Genomic DNA, 12,670 nt, shown 5'->3' with positions numbered 1-12,670 from the left:
GGAGAGGGGNGGGGGGGGGGGCGCGCGAGGGAGGCGCGCGAGAGAGGCCAAAGAGCACAAGGTAGGAGAGTGTGACGTACTGCGGATGTTTTTGATGCAAGCCTTCGTGCAAGAGTCGACGAGCGACGGTGCAGGCATGGCAGGCCTTTGCTTATAAAGGAGACAAGCTCAAGTATGAAGAAATCAATCTGAAAATGATAATAGGCTTTGTATCGCCGTAGGCGTGAGGGTAAGAATTGACGGTTGGGCTCTCTCTCCTCGCTGTTAAGAATAAATTGTGTGGATCGCACAAGCTGGCTGCGTAGCAGGTGTAGCAATCCACTGAAGAGACAGAGACAGAAGATTGCAATTATAGAGGGGAAGACATGGCTTTTGAACAATGGAAACGAAGGAATGGAAAGTCAAGTGAATTGATCCCCAGCCATGGGGTAAGGGTACGCGCTAGCGGCCGCCTCTATTCTTAGCCGGCGGCTCCAGTCTTTACCTCACTGCACTCATTGCACTCAACAAAAAGCAATATATAGCGGACGTTTAGATAAAAATGCATCTAACCACTTATTGAATATACTTATGCAAACATGGGCAATATACCTTAGTGACTGCCCGTTTTCAGGAGCTTTCATAATCAAACTTCTTGAACTGACTCGACTATGCTGCGTAGAGAGCGAACTCACTTTATAGTTGGAGAGTGTTTTGAAGCCCTACTTTAGAATATACCCGGGTCCAGCAGAGATACTACTGTAATCCCAGAGTATGCGCTTCTACATAATGTTGACTTGGACGTCTTGCTTCAGGAAAGGGGTTCAGGGGCATGTCTCGCTTGACTTTGCACGTGATCTGTCGCCTCAAGCTGGGAATTTCGCGAACTTGAACGCGACGTCGAACTTTATCTGCCTCAGCATCAATCCCTCACATAAACGCCCCGCATCCCCAATGGCTTCATTCCAGTTTCTAGATCAGCGCGAAGAAGATGAGCTTCATAAATCGCGTCTCCTGAACGTCGAAGAGAAGCCCTTCAAGCGAATCACGAAAAGACTCCTCACCCCCGGTTCCCTTGTCTCAACACCTAGCAAGCTCCCAACACCACCTCCAGACAACGCAGACGAAGCTGCCGCCCTGCAAGAGAGTGAGCGACAGAAACAGCTTGATGAGCGCCGTCAGTTCCGCGAAGATGTGCTACTCGATTTCGCAGCTTTTGATTCAAGCATTGCGCGCATTCAATTTCTAAGGAATAGTAATGAGCGGGAAAGAGAGCGGTACAGAGCGGACAAGCAACGGATTCAGGAGACGGCCCAGGCGGTCAGGGATAGCACGGCGCAATTGAGGATTCAACTTGAAGGAGCGAGGGCGACGTTGGAGCAGAGGAAGAAATTCGATAAGCTGGCTGAGAAGATCACAAATAATAAACTGCTGAGACCGAGGGAAGATCAGGAGATTAATCTGAGGAAGCTGGAGGAGGAATGCCGGGAGTTGGAGAGGGAAAGTCGCGCATATAGCGAGACATGGAAGGAGAGACGGGAGCAGTTCGGTAGGATTGTGGAGGAGGGCATGCAACTACGGAGATTGATCAGGGATGAGAAGGAAGAAGTAGAAAGGAGGGAGGGCATGGACGGTGGCGAGGAGGATGGCGAGGTTGGCGAGGGATCTAGGGGTGGTCAGACGCCGAGGCACAGTAGTCTGAGTGGGAACGCTACCCCTAGGCCAGATGGACCGACTGAGAACAGTGATAACACTGGCTTGAAACCCAGACCAATGGCTTCTGGGTCGTTATCCAGGCCGGGAAGTAGGGCAAACAGCCGGGCGCCGTCCCCCTCTGTGTCGGAGAGGCGGATGGAGGAGCATGAAGAGGGAGAGGATTCTACAATGGGAGATGCTGGGAAAGTTGCCGAGTCTGATATTGTGGTTGACACACCGATGGCCGAAGCTACGGAGCCACAAACTGAGGGTGGAACACCACAGGTGATAATCGAGGAACCAGTCGAAGAGGGCCCAGCAGCAGTCCAGGGCGAGGCTGAAGATAAGATGGACACCACGTAGTTCATTTACTTGCAAGAGCCACATGAGCCATTTGTACCATAGCAAAATGATACCCTCCCTTTACCCACCATACCTGATGAACACCATTATGATTTCCCCGCCGCATGAGAATTCCACCCCGCATCAGACATTTTGCCCTTCCCTTCCAACCGTGGGCCCGAACCTTCGCATTACTTCAATGCACTGTAGTTCATGTCTAGTTGGCAGCAGCCTTCGCCTGCTGGATCACCTCCTTGGCCTTCGCAATCTCCTCTTCGCTTGCCCCTCTCTCCTGTCCAAGTTCGAGTTGGTCTTCGAGTTTCTGGAGCGCGTCGGTAATCCGCTGTCGCAGGGGTGGGAACACGGCTTTTGTCTCCTCGATTGCAGCGCGCTTTGGTGGGAATGTTAGCCGACTCTGCTCAGGGAGCAAGAGATAGAAGATAGGAGCCTGGTCTGGTATGGCGATACGAAGCCCCGATGTCGATGTGGGGTAGCTAGCAGGCCTGTTACGGGACATTGCGAAGGCCATGCCATACGGGAATCCGGAGACTGGCCTAGGTAATGGCATGTGGAGGGGGAAGGGCGACAATGAAAGCTCAGACTTACCTCCTGCTTCAACTGGTACTCGGCATTCTCTTCTTCACCTGTGCTGGCCAACAGCTTTTCAAGACGCGCTTGTTGCTGTGTGAGTTCCTTGTGATAGGATGCTTCTTCCTTCACCAGTCGCTGAACGGAAGAGGTCGCGATCGCGAGTTGGCTTGGAGGTGCCATTGGGCCAGGTTGAGGACTGATATACTTCAGTTGCTGGTGGTCGAGTATCCATTTGCCTCTTTTGGAGGTGATCGCTTACTCATCCTGCCTACTGATACGGTTCTACAGAGCAGAGCCTCAAACTCTCAACTTGCTACTAATCAAGTGCTTTGTACTACTTGTTATCTTTCTATTCTTTCTATTATTGATCAGTCTACTCCATTCGTGCCGCAGTTCCAACGCCCGAGGTACTGAGTGAAAATCCAAAAACTTACCTAAATGGGCAATCTGGCACGTGAGCGGCGAGCGGCGCTTGGCACTGGCCAATCATGAGCTCAGCGCCAACGACATGCGAATTGTTCCACTCCCTTCACATAACACCAACACGAGCGCGTCTTCCTTTCCATCCATAATAGCGATATTCTCCAAATATCTTTTGATTTCCGAATTGATTGCGGTCACATCTATATTGAATCCACTAGGTGATGGGTGTTGTACTACCGAGTTTACCTGATCCCGGCCTTTGGAGCTCTGGCCTCGCCCCCGCAGAGATAAGGACGCGGGAGACAGCTTCATATGTCCTCTCAACTCATCAATTGGTACTGAGGTATTACGTTACCGGCGATAGAGGCCGACAAAGATAAAATAAAGCGCAAATCCTAATCTGACCGCCAACATGTCGGCGTCAGCTCCACCTCGAATGGCGAAACAGTCCCCGCCGGATACACCCCCTCGACGACCAGAGCCTACAGCTCTGCAAACAACCCAGCCCGATGGCGGTGCATCGGCTGTATCTCTGGAACCGGAGGCTTCTTCGCAAACCTTCCCAAAGAAGAAGAGAAATCACAGGGGCGGGAGGAAGAAACGCGCAAGAAAGCCGTCTTTCGCTGCGTCCACTGAGGATGGATCGGGCATGCCGGAAACACCACAGACCCGGCCGGGGGGGCATTCTCAGAGCGCTGCAAGGGCGAGCTTTTACGGGCTTCAAGGACGCAATTTGAGCAACACTAGTCTCGAGAGCGAGTCACTTCTGGATCACAGGTTGGTTGCGATGGAATTGATTCAGGAATATAGCTAATTGGTTTTGGTAGAGAGCAGCAAAGCATGAGGCCTCGAAGGTCTTCAACAATGGGTGGTGTCTTTGACCAGCATCAATACAAATCCCCTTCTTCTTACAGACCTCAATATCAGACTCCTTTCAAATCCGCCGATACTGTCGGTCGCCGACCAAGGACTGGCAAGGAGGAAAGCGATGGGGAAGACGAAGTGATAGATGAGAGAGCACCACTGATCTCATCTTCGTCCAGATCGAAAAGTCCTGCGGCTACTTTTACGGGGCATCGTACATACAGTGGAGAGCCGTCGAAATTGTCCCGGCACAGCTCAACTAATAATAGACGGGCATCCAGCAAGTCGTCATCCGATAGCAGAAAGAAAACGATATTCGATGCGCAGACTCCAATTTATCAACAGCATAGTGAAGAATACAATGTCAATTGTCCACCATCGGTACCTGGCAGCCCCGTGCTCGGCTCATCGAAGCGCGATATTAATTTTGGAGATATGTTGACACGAGACCACCTTGAATCTCCATTGGGGTCGCCTCGGCGCGCACGCGACCACATAAGTGAACAGGCAATTGATTCTTCGCGACCAGGATCACCTAAGAGGGAACCTGGATACGATGGGCGGAGGCATACAATTGCTGTATCGGCCGAAGAGGATGTCTGCTTTCCAGTTGAAGGGATGTCGGAGCTGGCAGATGACGAGGCAGCTCAACGGGAAGGCATTGCTTACAAAAGAGAGAACGGAATAAGACGAAGGAGGGGCAAGTGGCCAGATCTATCTATATTGGATGAATGGAGTAGATTTGAAAAAGAGGGGAGAAGTGAGGAACGTCGGGTCAAGAGAATCACTGAGCCTAAGTTGATTGGAGGACGATTGAGACCAATTCACAAAGGCTGGCATCGCGCCGAGGACGATTCCCCATACAGATTTACATATTTCAACGAGGAATTTCCGAGTACGATCCATAGCCAGACGATATCGGAACTAGTTCAACCGGGGGGCAGTTTTAGGGAGCTTTTTATACCGGATCCTCCGTTATTGAGTGATTCTGAGTCGAGCGACGAAGAGGAAGGATATCCTCTTTCTCGAGATGATTCCCATATCCTCCACAACCGCGGAACGAATGGCGAGTCAACCGTAACCCGCCAGACCACATTGGTTGATGATCCAAGGCGGGACTCGAGACGTCTTGGGCAAGTACTAAGCAATGATTCCAAACAGTCAACATCGTCCAAACGTTCAACATCGGTAGCAGGCGGCGAGAGGAAAAGTTCCCGGGGCGTAGCAAGTATGGATATTCCAAATGGCGGTGTGAAGTCTCCGGAGCCCGAGAAGTTGCCCCCCGAGAAGCTGCCCAGCCCTGAACCCAACATCAATATATCAAAGGAAAAGTCCAAATCCTATGGCGAACGCCCAACATGGTGGCTGGATGTCCTTTCTCCTACGGATGATGAAATGAAGGTCCTCTCCAAAACATTTGGCATCCATCCCTTGACCGCTGAGGATATCATGATGCAGGAGGCACGCGAGAAAGTCGAGTTATTCCGGAATTACTACTTCGTCAACTACCGGTCTTTCGAACAAGACATAAACAATGAAAATTTCTTGGAACCTGTCAACGTGTATGTTGTTGTTTTCCGAGAGGGGGTCATCAGCTTTCATTTCGCAATGACACCGCATCCTGCCAACGTTCGAAGGAGAATTCGACAGTTGAAAGATTATCTGATCTTGAGCTCGGATTGGATATCATATGCCATTGTTGATGATATTACCGATGCCTTTGCCCCTTTGATCCATACTATCGAGGACGAGGTTGATGATATTGACGATGCGATTCTGAGACTCCATTCCCCAGCAGCTCCCGAATACGGGAAGATGCGCAATGAAGACGAGAAGAGATCAGAAGCCGGAGATGGAACTTCAGGTGAAAGTGGCGGTGATATGCTTCGACGGGTCGGCGATTGTAGGAAGAAAGTGATGGGTCTGTATAGACTATTGGGCAACAAGGCCGATGTAATCAAGGGTTTCGCAAAGCGCTGCAATGAGCACTGGGAAGTCGCCCCACGCTCCGAGATTGGGCTTTACCTGGGAGATATCCAAGATCACATTGTGACAATGACTGGAAACTTATCTCACTATGAAAAGTAAGTACCCGCCCTGCCATCTGTTTGCGCTGTCTTTAATTAACTCCATGACAGGATACTAGCACGCTCCCACGCCAATTACCTTGCACAAATCAATATCCGCATGAATGAGCGGCAAGAGCAAACGGCCGATGTACTGGGCAAACTCACCGTCCTCGGTACCATAGTACTGCCTATGAACATCATCACCGGGCTCTGGGGAATGAACGTTTGGGTCCCAGGTCAGGAGTATGAGGGCGATTTGACGTGGTTCTGCTGCATTACTGGCGGATTGTTAGTGTTTGGATTTGCATGCTTTTTCATTGCTAGGGCGCTGTATAGGATCGTGTAACGTGAGGCGAAGCCGAAGAAGTGTTCTGGAGCCGCTGCAGGAGGCGTTGAACGTTGTGCGGTAGAAGAATATCTCGATGTGGCGCTGTGTTGTTGTTGGAAACTGGAAACAAGGAATACGAACTTGCATGCTGTTTATTTGGTTATACGAAAAGACCATGGGAGATTGTACGTAGAGAGCGGCATAGAGACTGGTTATACGCATGGCATATAGGTAAGTACGCACAGGATACGGAGTTGGATAGGTATGCTCCTCTACGGTCATTGCATAATAGTAGACATAATATATACGGGCATTCATCATAGGACGGAAGTCCAGGGTTTCGGGATTGTAGTTTGAGAAATGCCCTCATTTTATTTTTACGGGCGTTTAAGACGGGTATGTTTGTGATTGGGATTGTTATTTGCTCATACGCCGTCCCGGCCAGTGGCCATGCGGGACTTCTGCGCTATATACAGGAAAGCAGCTTCACAGCGGCCACTGAAAAACCTATATATGAATCCAAAGTCCTCAGGAAAACCCCTCCGGGTGAAAAACCTGAGTTCCTTATGATGCCGCCCGCCCTTCTTCCGCCTTCCCAGAGCCCCCCCCCCCCTTTTTTTTCTCCTTTTTCTCTTCTTTTTTCTGGTTTAAATGATTGTATTCCAAATCATCCCTCTTGTTGAAAATTCCAAAATGCCTCCTAGAGTAAATTCTTTCCCTGGTATATGATTTCCGTTGTTTGCTTGTTTTTTTGTTTTTCTCGTTTTCATCTTTTTTTTTGGTTTTATATATTTTCTGACGCGGAATCAAGGAAATCCGTAAAAGGAAAGGGGGGTATCGATAGCATCTAGATACCATCAGCAGATTACTCCAAGACATTTCCAGATCTTCTTACCGTCAATCTCGTACCGTATAGTAGGTACACAAGGTCAAGCTGCAGCGAACCGAGACCAGCAGTTCAGTCAGACATTCCCAAACTCAGCACTCTTACCTCTCATCCTCAAGACCAGCGTTCAGTGCGCGACGTGCCCATGCTACGCTCCTCTGCGCGGACAAGTCGTTTCTGCTTATTAAGCTGCGCGTCTGGATTCCGGGAGTGGTGAAACCAAGCGGTGCACGTCTCTGCCGCGTGCCGCCTCTCTTTTCTTTTGGCGGTCTTTTGTTGTCGTTGGGATGGCTGTGGTTCCTCGGTGTGGCTTGATGACGAGATGGGTTCTGAGTCCGGGATGTCATCATCATCCTGTCCCGTGTCGAGATGGGCAAATAATGCTTCGAGCTCAAGGTATTCTTTGGTGTGGTAGCCTGTGGCTTGGTGAGTGGGCTGGCCTGCAGCCGGTGGTTTGGATCGTGTGTTCGCCATGTTGTGGACTGTTTGTGGTGCTTGTGTAGGGCTTGAGAGATTGTTGGATGTTGTGTTGACTTGATATTTGTGTTGTAGAATGTGTATTGTGTTGATCATGTTCCGAGAATTATAGGGGAGAAGACCTCTCCTATAAATACTCTGGAGAAATGGTTGTTCTCAGACCCCGCGTCTCCTTCTGGGCCTTCACCAACCCCCTGAGCTCAACCCCCTTTACTCGAAAATGTTGTCAGGACAATGGAGATAAAGGGATAGTACTCCCCAACCTTTCACCCAGCACCGAGTCTGTTCAGAGACACCTTTTCAGGCTTTCATAATGCCATTGTGGTGTTTGTTCTCTGCATGTAGACTCGAGTCGGACCCCTTGATTCCTTTGTCGATTGTTGCAGGAGCTCATACCAAGTGGCGAGAGGGGGAGCAAGGTGAGTCAGAAACCTCTGTCTGGCCAGAAGTTTCCAGCATTGGAAGGCCATGGGGATATGAAGCCTGAAAACGAGGTCTGTAGCTCCAGATCATGTTACGCTGGACACAAGCAAGCAGTTGTGCATTGGCATGCTTCTCTCCGACACAGCATAATAGTTGGAAAGCCTCTTACCCCTTTTCCAGACCTAATATTCGAAGTTCTACCAGGTGTCATCGTATGCAGCTCCGTGAGACTGATGTGAATGATGATATTGCGATATTCAGAATGCTTACATTTGCAACCAACCATGGTAAGTCTCAAGTATTGATCAGTCCGGATATACATTTACTTTAACTAGGTACAGTTCGTTATCTCTAATATGCAGTTATCCAGATTCCAGATCAACCTCATCTTCTCTATCCTCCTCGACATCTGCATACCATACCCTCAACATATATTCCGTTGGAATAAGATAGATTTTTGTGTTCAATATGATCTATCCTCAATCTGATGGAGAAATAAGGAAGACAGGATATCAATCCTCGTGTCTAAGCCTTGGATTAGCCATTTTGGTCTGCTGATCTCAGGAGAGCCGCAAAGAGTCCCAGAATTATCATTATTAGCTGCGCCTCATACACGTACTGTAACAACTTTGCTGGTCTTAGTCGGTGCGAGCTATCTGCATGCTTCTAGTATTGGAAAACCTGGAAATTTTGGAACTTTTACCGACTGGGTAATGAGATATATTAAGGAGGCTAGACAGAGGGATGAAACAAAAGAGAGAAGATGCGTGAGCGACAATATCTAAGAGGTATGTTTCCTTTCTTATATTCGTATTACCGAATATTAAACTACGTAAGTATAACCTCCACGACGCCTGGCATTACTATGAGGTTTGAGACATGTATACGCTCCCTCTTTCCATCCCAGATTTGATATCTGTGAGCACTCCACTCAATCCAGCTTATATCCACCAGTGCTCAACCTCTTAAAAACAAGCGTCGGGTCATACTTGGCACGGATAGCCTTCAGCTTCGCCAGGTTCGCCGGCGGCAGCCCAGTAAACGGTTTCTGGTCATCGCTACAATCGTTCAAGTACATGAAATCGATGGCCGTGCCGGCAGCCACGTTGGCGGCGTGGAGCTGCTCCACGAAATTCTCGGACCAGGTTTTCACTTTCTCGTCGTCTGCGGCGTTGGACCATGCTGTGAAGACGCCCCAGTCTGCCAATCGGCGTTAGCTGTCATTCATATAGATTGGTTTTGAGGGGAATGAGAATTGATGATGCTGGAGGATTACGCACAGATATAGGCTTTGCTGTCGTCCATTCCCCAGGTGTTACCGATTCCGTTAGTTGCGGCAATGGTGTTGGCGCTCTTGGGGATTGGTTGGAAAAGAAGCTCCGCGATGAAGCCTGGGACATCGGCCATTTCAGCAGTTGCGATCTTGTACGCTGCATACATAGATTGCATGGTTTCATTGTCGGCGACGATACTGTGCGCGCCAAAGAGATTCCTGCATTTGATCAGCACCCAGATCAAGTTCTTATTGTGGTTAAAAGCTTACCTGGAGGCTTGAAAGGGTGTGTCGAGAGAGCCGGTCCATTGAGCCAGAGTCATAACATTATAGGAGGAAAACTCGCTGGGGATGGCAGTGAAGTTCTCAAACACAGCAGGTTTGGTCTCATTGCCGATTTGAGCAGCCAGAGTTAGTGGTTGCATCCCAGTGGCTGCAGCATAGCCTACATAAAAGACCCCACCTGCCCCAGTGTCGACTTGGTCCTGGTAAATGGCAAGGTCGTAAACTGCTTGGATGAACTCAGGAACAGTGGGCTCCCCGAAATAACCGATCATGGTGCTGACCAAAGGAGCCTCATACGTGGCGAAGGTGAACTTGGTCACAATCCCGAAGTTGCTTCCGCCTCCTTTCAGCGCCCAAAATAAATCGGAGTGGCTTGTTGCCGTTGCAGTCACGACTTGGCCACTAGCAAGTACAACATCATACGCAATGATATTGTCCATGGCAAACCCATACTTAGCACTGAAGTAAGAGATACCTCCCCCGATCGACAAGCCCGCAATACCTATGGTTTTGAGGCGCCCACCAATCGCAATGAGACCATACGGTTCAAGAGCTGAGTATAAGTCATACCAGTTTAGAGCAGGTCCAGCTTGGACGCTCTTGTGATCAGCAGCTATGGTGATGTTTGTGAAAGCGCTCAACGCAATTAAGACACCTCCATCGGTATTTGCTGCACCAGGAACCTGAAATAGCAGGATTAGTATCTTGTTAAATGGAAGACCCAGGTTGACAAACCGGCATATGGCCACCTCCTCGAATTGCGAATTGAGATTGGCAGATATCGAGAGTGACAACGCCCTTCGCGAGATCGTTCTCGGAGGTTGGAACAAAAACACACTTTGGAGAAAGGTCCTCTCTGAGGTCGAAGTAGGCGGTAGCTTGGGTGTTGTATTCAGCTGAACCGGGATGTAGAACATTATCTCTGAATAGAAACGACAAAATGTTACAGGCGCAAGTTGACCCCATCGTGGTACCAAAGGTCCCTTTCTTCAAAGAGGTGATGGACGCAACATCAGCAGTTGTGACTGATTGGTTTGCATGAACCAAAGTGCACACTGCCAGAGAGGCTAATAAAGACGACCTCGAGAACAACATCCTGGGAAAGAAATATAGTATAGAGAAGCGATGAGAGAGTCCTACACCTCCTGTTTCAAGGGACTTGAGTGTTGATAGTAGGCAGAGCTACTCATTATATACAGAAAAGGATTTGAGCCCGCTCTTTCCTTTCCGTACATTTCCCTTGGCGAGAAATGGATATCACAGCTTCATGCATATGTTAGCAAGGCAAGCCGTGTTCAATTTGAATCCTTGTTTATTGGCCGCCTCGGGGGTGAGAAAAACGTGGGTTACAAGGGCTCTTGGTTAGCGATCCCCACAAAGTAAGCTTGGGATCCTTTGACAGATCTGAACATCTTGACAAGCTCGTCAAGTGGTCTACTTGACGATGATTTTGATGAGATTGGTAAGGCAGAAACTCCATCATGCTTTCGCTCTCTCTCAAGACAGGCTATGGTTGCGTCTCAGAATAATATCCAAAATCTTCACAACCGAAGTCCCTCCAAGTCTGAGAATGAGGTGGACTCAAATCCCTGCACTGGCAACTCACGGGGTATAACACTCGGGGACACGAAGTCACAACTTTACTCAATAATGTAGATATCTGCAGGAACAAAAGATTCTGCGTAGCATAGCACGCTTCCACTACGTGGCAGAGAAGAGAGCAATGTGGATAGAAAAGGAAGGCTTCTAGAACACCACGCGTGCTTCGATGCAGGCTGACTGCAGTCTGCATGGAAGAAGGCGGGGACGAAAGGGGAAATGGTAGAGATTCAGAATCCTTTTCCCTGAGATTGCTTTATTGGGGTAGGGTCTCGAGCCGCCCAATAGGAGAATCTACCGTGACCAATCAGCGGCTCTCAGGGAGATCCTCGCCTCCGATTATCCTCGAATCCTCTCATAGGACAAGATTCTCTGGATTTCATATTCATCTTCTACTTCATACTCTTTTCAACTTCATGGCCTTTTTCACATCATGTGCTGCACCGCGTCAAACGAAACAGCTTATTGCGTCTCTGGACTTAAAAGCACGAGGACTGCAACGTTAAGCGACTTGCGAATCCTTTCTTCCTGATCCTTTCGTACACTACGTACTCGGGATAGTCAACAACGGCCGAGGGAATGACTCCTGCCTGTGCCTGAGCCATGCATTTTGGCGGCTGTAGGCGGGCTGCTATGACTACTGCACTCCTTGCATAGCGAGTCGTATCTGCGGTCTAGCTGTCCTCAAGCGGCACAGAAAAGTGGGAAACAGCCACCGTTTATAGGCAAATTCAAATCGTCGATTGTATTGCTGATTTTCTTTCAGTTGTGATTTCTCCAGTTTTCAGTGTCGCGGCTGTGTCGAGGAGCCAGACTCTCTTGCGTCGAGGGCCGAAAGGGTGATATTACTCGGAGAATAAATCTGTATTGCTCTCGTATGACCGATCGGAATGGTAGCATGTGTCTTGGGAAAACACCTTGGATAAGAATGCCCTGCTGCAAACGTCCCTAGACTTTTACTTCTGTAAGCCTTGGCTTGGCCATACGAGAGAGGGGCTCTATTGCTCTTCATATGGCCGACCAGAATCTACAACAGGTAGTGTTCTGGAGGTGGTTCACTCGCGCGTTTGGCATTCCACAAAGGTTGCGAAACTTAGAAATCATCATTATCACTCTCGACATACAGGCTTGATATCTTTGATGGAGGCGGGAATCATAAATGTGCGTGAGATGATGGACGATATGTCGGGCCGCGTCTTGCTTTCGAACTGGAGATTCTGGGGCATTCGACCTGGCAGCCGTCGACGGAGAAAGTTATAGAGTACCAGCATAGTCCTCGGAATTGTTCATATCTCCAAAATAACGTAAAACGAGTATTCTGGAGATTGTCAACCAATAGAAGCCGGATCCTCGTATCGGGCATCCGAGGTACGAAGTACGAGCGGACGGATTGATGATTGATCAACATCACAGGCCGGAATGCTCCATCGAAGGGA

At 49.2% G+C, this 12,670-nt stretch overlaps 6 protein-coding genes across 6 annotated transcripts in view; 2 read left to right on the top strand and 4 right to left on the bottom strand.

Moving 5' to 3' along the window:
- Window positions 1–360, bottom strand: part of M430DRAFT_59295 (hypothetical protein) — a 2,215-nt gene extending 1,855 nt beyond the window's left edge. Inside the window, exon 1 of the mRNA XM_024868787.1 lies at window positions 81–360. Within this exon, the coding sequence (XP_024720407.1) occupies window positions 81–138 (58 nt within the window). The 5' untranslated portion in view covers window positions 139–360. The remainder of the gene's footprint in view (window positions 1–80) is intronic.
- A 532-nt stretch (window positions 361–892) lies between these two features.
- Window positions 893–2,162, top strand: M430DRAFT_35516 (hypothetical protein). Its single transcript, XM_024866755.1, has one exon. The coding sequence runs from the start codon at window positions 934–936 to the stop codon at window positions 2,035–2,037; it is 1,104 nt and encodes a 367-aa protein (XP_024720406.1). The 5' UTR covers window positions 893–933; the 3' UTR covers window positions 2,038–2,162.
- A 71-nt stretch (window positions 2,163–2,233) lies between these two features.
- Window positions 2,234–2,808, bottom strand: M430DRAFT_42871 (hypothetical protein; the record flags this gene model as incomplete). Its single annotated transcript, XM_024867587.1, has 2 exons — window positions 2,623–2,808; window positions 2,234–2,407 (listed from the first exon to the last, which is right to left on the bottom strand). Exons 1-2 carry the CDS (start codon window positions 2,785–2,787, stop codon window positions 2,234–2,236), a joined length of 339 nt encoding a protein of 112 aa, XP_024720405.1. The 5' UTR covers window positions 2,788–2,808.
- Window positions 2,809–3,144: 336 nt separating this feature from the next.
- Window positions 3,145–6,657, top strand: M430DRAFT_141394 (hypothetical protein). Its single transcript, XM_024862709.1, has 3 exons — window positions 3,145–3,807; window positions 3,858–5,978; window positions 6,033–6,657. Exons 1-3 carry the CDS (start codon window positions 3,443–3,445, stop codon window positions 6,307–6,309), a joined length of 2,763 nt encoding a protein of 920 aa, XP_024720404.1. The 5' UTR covers window positions 3,145–3,442; the 3' UTR covers window positions 6,310–6,657.
- Window positions 6,658–7,071: 414 nt separating this feature from the next.
- Window positions 7,072–7,729, bottom strand: M430DRAFT_276710 (hypothetical protein; the record flags this gene model as incomplete). The annotated part of the gene is made up of 1 exon (XM_024865686.1): window positions 7,072–7,729. A coding segment is annotated over one exon (451 nt), but the record flags the coding sequence as incomplete, so codon positions are not given.
- Window positions 7,730–9,008: 1,279 nt separating this feature from the next.
- M430DRAFT_19864 (hypothetical protein) lies at window positions 9,009–10,601 on the bottom strand (the record flags this gene model as incomplete). The annotated part of the gene is made up of 4 exons (XM_024864170.1): window positions 9,009–9,277; window positions 9,358–9,569; window positions 9,621–10,318; window positions 10,371–10,601. 4 exons carry the CDS (start codon window positions 10,599–10,601, stop codon window positions 9,009–9,011), a joined length of 1,410 nt encoding a protein of 469 aa, XP_024720402.1.
- Window positions 10,602–12,670: the final 2,069 nt, after the last annotated feature.

This window comes from Amorphotheca resinae (genome assembly GCF_003019875.1).
Source record: "Amorphotheca resinae ATCC 22711 unplaced genomic scaffold M430scaffold_7, whole genome shotgun sequence".
NCBI classification, from domain to species: Eukaryota; Fungi; Ascomycota; class Leotiomycetes; order Helotiales; family Amorphothecaceae; genus Amorphotheca; species Amorphotheca resinae.
This window is presented reverse-complemented; position numbering and strand designations above follow the sequence as displayed.

Bases quoted from the DNA above. Each gene is read 5' to 3' on its own strand.
- M430DRAFT_35516 (XM_024866755.1), top strand. From the start codon at position 934: ATGGCTTCATTCCAGTTTCTAGATCAGCGCGAAGAAGATGAGCTTCAT.
- M430DRAFT_141394 (XM_024862709.1), top strand. From the start codon at position 3,443: ATGTCGGCGTCAGCTCCACCTCGAATGGCGAAACAGTCCCCGCCGGAT. The intron at 3,808-3,857 runs GTTGGTTGCGAT...TGGTTTTGGTAG, and splicing joins GAGTCACTTCTGGATCACAG to AGAGCAGCAAAGCATGAGGC. The intron at 5,979-6,032 runs GTAAGTACCCGC...ACTCCATGACAG, and splicing joins AACTTATCTCACTATGAAAA to GATACTAGCACGCTCCCACG.